This window comes from Pinus tabuliformis, chromosome J (genome assembly GCF_031772625.1).
Source record: "Pinus tabuliformis cultivar Carrire ecotype Pingquan chromosome J, CPIR1, whole genome shotgun sequence".
Taxonomy (NCBI): Eukaryota; Viridiplantae; Streptophyta; class Pinopsida; order Pinales; family Pinaceae; genus Pinus; species Pinus tabuliformis.
In genome coordinates this window covers 321,661,018-321,668,399 of record NC_142295.1, presented here as the reverse complement: position 1 = coordinate 321,668,399, position 7,382 = coordinate 321,661,018, and the positions used below count along the sequence as shown (strand labels likewise).

General features: G+C 37.9%; 1 protein-coding gene across 1 annotated transcript; it reads left to right on the top strand.

Annotated features, from left to right (window-relative positions):
* Window positions 1-6,024: 6,024 nt before the first annotated feature.
* LOC149227044 (putative UPF0481 protein At3g02645) lies at window positions 6,025-6,855 on the top strand. Its single transcript, XM_089380385.1, has one exon. It carries the CDS (start codon window positions 6,025-6,027, stop codon window positions 6,853-6,855), a length of 831 nt encoding a protein of 276 aa, XP_089236511.1.
* The last annotated feature ends 527 nt before the right edge of the window (window positions 6,856-7,382 follow it).

Genomic DNA, 7,382 nt, shown 5'->3' with positions numbered 1-7,382 from the left:
GGGGCAGTAAACAAACCTTTTTCTGAAGACTTTCACCAGTTAAAAGCATGGCTGCCATCTGGGCATCACTGTATTTGCCATCATTGTGGGTTTTGTTATCATAATTCTCCACCACCTTGTTGTAAGTCACTGAATCCATGAGCGCGTGACGAGGAAGATCGATCATAGCGCATGTAAGGTGACACTTGGTATTCATGCGGTAGCATGAAGTCCAGCTGCATGAACTTTTATATATTTATATATTCTAATTGTCATATTATTTTATTTAATAATTTTTAATATAACTTCTAATTATTCGCTATTTCTTTTTATTACCACCTGCTAGCATGTTTATTACCACGTCCAACATTGTTCTCTGCCACTGGGGCGCAGGCCAGTTGCATCCCTTGGTAATTCCATAAAGATGAAAGAAGTTGAAGGCAAACCTCTAGTAGATACAGGGGCTCTGAAAGCTATGCTTAAGCTACTGAGGTTAGCTCAGGTATGCAAATTCTTTACTAATGATATTTATTAAGAGTCAAATAATTGCTTTCTGGCCCTTGCCCTGAAATAACTTTTAAAGAAAGGTTACGGCGCTCTGAATTTTGTGAAGATAGCAGCGCTCAAATTTATATACACTGTTTTAAATGCTATGGGTACTCTCTTTTTTTTGGTTTAAATTTATGATCTTTGCCCTGAAATAAGCTTTGAAGAAACGTTATGGTGCTCTGAATTTTATGAAGGTAACAACGCTCTAATCTAGAGATACCGTTTTAATTGCTATGGATGCTCTTGTTGGTTGGTTAACTTCTTGACATAGCTCCATTGACAAGTAGCTACTCAATGGTGGCACTCCAAACTCAAGGGTTTCAATACAGAGGTTTCAGCCTCTTTTTATTTTTATTTTTAGTCACTATGTTATACTTCATTTAGGCATGAACTTTGCAACCGTCAGCACCAATGCCTTTAATACCTGTGTATAGCACTGATGCTTTTAATACCTGTGTATAGCGTATGCTGCCATCCATGCCTTTAATACCTGTGTATAGCACTGATGTCTTTAATACCTGTGTATAGCATATGCTGCCATCCAGAATCGTCTTCATAAATTTAATACCAAATTTATTTTAGCTTATAAGCTCAAATTTGTATGGATGTAATAAGATTTAGCTGTAACATGGCTACTTTTACAATACTGATGTACAGGTAGAGCGTGGGGCTCTTCATATCTTCACTTCTTGGGCAACTCACCTAATCTTCAGGTGAATATGTGAGAGGAACCTTCTCTTCTTCAACTTATCATGTGCCTACTTTAGCTATGTCAGTTAGACAGGTTGGACCAACTGGTGTGGGATTTTCAGAACCGCGCCTTCTTTAATTGAATCCGCATTCTAGTTTCGTGGCAATATTAATATTCCTGTATATTGCAAGAGCGTATTGTTTTAATATATATATTTTGTTCGAAACAATCATCTTCACTTGAAGTCTACATCTAAGTTATTGTATTTAGAAATAATACAAAACTGAACTTACATTGAAAGAAACTTGTTTTCTGTTTTCATTAGTCTTTTTTTGACAGGAACTGATGGGGAATGATAGCATACTGGTTCTAGGTTATGCCATTATTGATGGTTCTCAAGTTGTTTTTTCTAATGTTGTAGTCCTAATGCATCCTACCTTCGAGAAACAGTGAAGAAAGGTGAAACAACGGCTGGCTTGTTCTGAAACTGCTGCTTCTAGGCTTCTTTTCTACCTGTCTTGCTTATTCTCGAGCGTTTTTATTGTTTCCATGAAGTCTACATCTAAGTTGTTGTATTTAGAAATAATACAAAACTGAACTTACGCTGAAAGAAACTTGATTATTGTTTTCATTAGTCTTTTTTTAGTAGGAACTTATGGGGGTTCTCAAGTTGTTTTTTCTAATGTTGTAGTCCTAATGTACCTTCGAGAAATAGTTAAGAAAAGTGAAACAACGATTGACTTGTTCTGACACTGCTACTTCTAAGTTTCTTTTCTACCTGTCTTGCTTATTCTCGAACCTTTGTATTGTTGTTGTGGCAGACCCCGACGGGAACTACAGCCACGATAGTGGCTCTCTTGTTTTCTTAACTTTTTAGTGCAATGATATTAGAAGCCCCACGTTACATGAGTGTATGTCACCTTGCAAGTAACACGTGAGTGTTGTCTTAATTTCTAAATTAAAATAACACGTGGCCTGTATTTTAAAATGAAGTGATAAATATAATTCCAATGGCCTACCTTTCAAGTCCATATTGTCAACTTTATAGACTTATATGGACATACCTTTTTCTTGGGAAAAGATAATTTTATTTGATAGGTTTATTTTCAAATTTATTAATATTAATATAATAAATTTATTAAAACTGTAAAATAAATTTCTAGGCTCAATAATTTAAACACCTATTGAATTAATATTTTATTAAAACTGTAGAATGAATTTGTCCATTCAATAATTTAAATAGCTATTGAACTAATATTCTAGCTTTAATTAAAATAATAATTATTAATTTTATTTTATTACTTTATTTTTTTATCTAATTTTATCTAATAAAATGTTTTATTAACAATTATAAATATTTTATTTTAATTTTTTTAATTTAATTTAAATTGAGCACAGTGAAAATGTGCAGTAAGGATGGCACGCACAAATCCGATATGGTAAAAAAACTTCTGCGGAAAAATCTTTCGCAGTAAATAGCCCGACGAATATAAAAAAGTTAATGAAACTCCGATATCTAACCCCCCTCTCTCTCTATCTATATATATATCCAACATATTACAGAAATCAACCAACCATGCTTTATGCTTACAAAATGACCGATTAAGTGGAATATTACAGAGAGCCACCCTCCCCTTGCCTTTCGGGAATTGGATCACATTCGTTTTGGTTTTCATTGTAGCTGAGGAGGCCTAGAAGGAACGTGGCTTGCAGCATCATGGGCGACCTCGAGAACTTTGAGATTAATTTTCTCATTGACATCCACTTACACGAATCTGGGACAACCCGGATACCGCCCGATCTGATAGCTCGCAAGCCGGAAGCTTATGAGCCGCATACTATTTCTTTCGGCCCTTTACATTCCGATGATTTCCTACTTGAAGACTATGAAGAAAAGAAAAAACAGCTCTTCCAGGACAGATTTCCCTACAGAGTCCGCGATTTCAAGAAGCTAGTTGACAGCATGATAGACAATCTTAGTAGGATTCGGCAATGGTATCCCATCCCCGATTCTTTTCTGGAAGAAGGGAAGTTGGGTTCGATGATGGCTCTAGATGGCATATTCCTTTTGCAATTCTTGAGGTATGGGTTTCTTTTTCAGTCTATATTTCTCCCCAGTACATCCATGTCCATTACTTTAATTAATCTATACATCCATGTCCATTAATTTAATTAATCTATATACCCACAAAAATAGATCGATGGATTAAATTAGTTAAGATCGGTCGCGCAAAGATTCCACCTGAGTTAACATAGATGGACTAGCTTTTTATATCTGTTTCTGGTCGTTTTAGATAGATGACTACCTTATTTGTAGTTATTCAATTGAAAATATGGTAACTAAAGGTACAGTGTTTTAATTTGTTGCTGGTTTTTAAAATTCAGGGAGATCTACCCCATGTCGAACGATGAAAAAAATCGCAGCTGGATGAAGATCCGACGATTCGAAAAACTGAAAGATTTTTCAGATCTTGAAAATAATGTATCTTCTGATTTACGAAAACAACTGCAGGCATTAACAGTTCAGCAAGTTCAGGAAGATATTTTTTTTTCAGGACGAAAAAGCTGAATATTATATTATATGACAGATATAAGAGTTCGTATATTTACATCTGAAAAAGACCCATTGAATTTAGTCAAAAAGGGATCAGCATGGGAGAAATCCAGCTATATGATAAGATTATCCAGCCGTGACAAAATGATCTGGGGATCTCCTATGAATAAAAACCAGTTGATCATAGAGAACAGAAAACATAAGCATGTTCAATAGCATCATAACACCACCCATATACACAAGATATGCAAAAGCAGCCGCATATGATCAAAACGTGCCAAGGGAAACCTGTGAAGAACAAAAATGAACCTAGAAATCAGGCAGATTAAGCTCCTGGATATGTTAGCTTTCCCCCTCAGAGAAAATCTGCAGAAACCATAAACCTGTAGCAGCATGAAGACCCATTTTAGACAGTGAATCAGCCTGAATATTTTTGTCCCTGCGGATATAGTGAATAGAACCTCCGACCATAGAGTCCCAGAAGAAATTGATCCTTTCCATCCAGCCAATCAAATGTGGCACTGAAATATGATTTTTTCTTGAGATGAAGTCAACCATAACCTTCGAATCTCCAAATATCGAAACATGCTGAAGATCAAGGAAGAGGCAAAATTTTAATAACCCAGCGAGAGCCATGGCCTCCGCTTTACTATTGGAACCTCTCCCCCCGTTCCAGTGAATGGAGAACTGTGTATTTTCATTTATCATGATCAGGATCCCACAGCCGCATGTGCCTTGCTGTTCAGCACCGTCAAAGAACGCCTTAGGGAAGGGAGAGCACTCCATAGATTGGTCAGAGGAATCGACCCTTTTATGATTGATAGATTTCTGTGGGAGGGCTTCAAAAGCAGCGACAATTTTAAAGATGATTTCTGAGCTGGATATTTTTGTACCGTTGAAGATGATGTTGTTACGCCATTTCCAAATGTTCCACAGGGAAAGGATGAAGAACCTTCTCCAAGTTAACTTCTGTACGCTGCACCAAACGATCATTTCATTAATTGAAGCATGCGCCTTGAGTTGGACTCCATAGCAGTTCTCCAGAGTCTGCCAAATTTGTTGAGATCTATAGCAATTTAAAAATAGGTGAACATTATTTTCCCCTTCTGATCTGCATAGTGGACATAAGCCCGGTCTGTGCCATCCTCGCTTCATCAAATTCTCCCAGGTTAAATTCCTATTATGAAAGGTAAGCCAAGCAAAATGAATCATTTTCGATGGGCATCCATCCTTCCAGAAAACTAGTGGGAAGATAGGATTGTGTGGAGATCGCTTTGAGTCAACAATGTGCTGATATACTTCTTTGACTCTTATTACATTCATCTCCTTCGAGTGGTTCCATATTAGGTAATCAGAGTCCACAGTGCGAAATATACCACAGTTTCTAAGGCCCGCCCTTATACAATCCCACTGAAATGCGATCTTCTGAGGCATCTGTAGTGCGGCTGCGTCTTTCCACAGAGGAATAGGTCCCTGCCAATCATCTATCAGCTTATCCCAATAGAAATATCCTCTTCTGTGAAGGAAATTCAAAAGAGGTTCAGGGATATTAATCTCCCCGATGCTACTCTTAAACTGATCCTTACCAATAAGAATCTTGTTACCATTTTGAAAATGCCAGATTAAGTTCTTCAGAAAATAAGCTTCAATCTTACGAAGGCTAAGCCAAATTGAGGAACCATATGAAGCCCCGATCATTCCTTTTCTGTGCCAGAAAGTTAAGCTCTTCCTTCTTAAGTATTTCGTCTGAATCAAGTTACTCCATGGACCTTCACCATGAACGTCTCTCCACAGCGATTTGCATAACAAGGCCCTTCCGAAAGAGTGCATATCAAGTAAACCCAACCCCCCATGCTCTTTGGTAAAGAGATACTGGCTAACTTTGTGAGATGGAATTTCCTCTTGTCTGCTTGTCCTCCCCAGATGAAATTAGCTGACAGTCTATTCATGTTTTTAATAGTACTTGCAGGGATAGAAAATAAATGTGCCCCGTAAACCGTTAGTTGGTTCAACACTGATTGCACAAGAACCACTCTTCCCGCCAGGATAGACACCTGAATTCCCAAGCTGATATCCTCCTGTAAAATCTGTCCAGGATCCAACTCCAATCAGATTTTGAGTAGCCATTAGCTTTGATCGGGAAACCCAAATACTTCATACCAGAGCTGATAGATTGCACTTTTATTCCAAAAAGATCAGATAACCATTCAACAGCTTCTTCCTCCACTCGGAGAGAAAAACATATAAAGCTATGAAGCAAAGGATGCTTGAACAGAAGGAAGGTAAACTAAAGGACAAGATGCTTCAAGACATGAAGCATCAAGTGATCCGACCAGGTATAAATAAGAACCTCGACTCAATTCTAAGTGGAGCTTGGCACAGTCTGTCCCCTTTTCCCGACATGGATATCAACGACGATCAGTTTATATTGCCCGGCGAGAATGCACATATTTTAGCATTTGTATATGCAAATATTTTGGGAGAGCGCGCAGATCGTCCCCAATGCAATGGAAAAGGGAAGAAGAAGAGGATCCTCCCTGCAAAAGCCGTAGCTCTGGATAACAAGGGAGTGAAGTTCGCTGCATACACTGGGCCACTTAACAAAATTCATTTCGATCGCAAAACCTGGACGTTTCACTTACCCAAGATTGAAATGTACGAAAGAACAGACGCTGTTATGAGAAATTTGGTGGCATTCGAGGTATTCGGTTGCGAAGGCCAAACGAAACCGATAAAGCGCTATGTGGAATTGATGGACCAGTTGATCGACACAGCCGAGGACGTTGAGATGCTGAGAAACAATGGTATAATCAACAATCACTTAGGCTCTGACCAAGCAGTGGCCGATATTTGGAATAAAATGAGGGAAGGACATGATCAAAAGGGTAAATATGGACCAATCGACACTGCTATTGATGAAGTCATAAAATTCTACGGAAGCTATAGAATCTGGTATGCTGAAGGTGTGAAAAAGTTTTTCTCGAAGCCATGGCTAGTGGTATCTTTTATTGCGGGATGTATCATCGTGGTTACAGCTATACTGCAAACTATTTTCTCTGGGTTGCAACTCCAGCACCATTAAATTCAAAGTATGAAGAAAAGTATAATATTCATGTCATAATTGATCGGCTCTATAACCTTCATACATAATCGATCTTCATATCATAATCCATTGGCTCTGGCTCTGTAACGTGAAATTCCCTAATCTACCTTGATTTTTCTGAATAGCAGGCCGATGTTGTTTGTAGACTTAGCTAATACCAGTTTGATAACGTTAACAAAAAAAAGAGCAGTGGCTTCTGCCCTGACAAGATAGGTATTATGTCGTCGAGTTGTGAGCAGTGGCTTCTGCCCTGACAAGATAGGTATTTATGTCGTCCAGTTGTTTAGTGCTTTCTCATTCTGCTAATTCTTAGTAGTGCTGCTCGGATTTTTTGGTTTAACCTTATGTAAATTATGTTTATTGCAATTTGATTATCCCATAAACTTACGTCAATGTTGATTGCAAATTCGGATGTAGATTGCAGCTTCAGACAGCAGAGTGCACCTTGTTTTTCAGTACGTATGGTTGTTGATGCTGCTGTTTTTTTTGTTTTGTAATATTGATAA

Bases quoted from the DNA above. Each gene is read 5' to 3' on its own strand.
- LOC149227044 (XM_089380385.1), top strand. From the start codon at position 6,025: ATGAAGCAAAGGATGCTTGAACAGAAGGAAGGTAAACTAAAGGACAAG.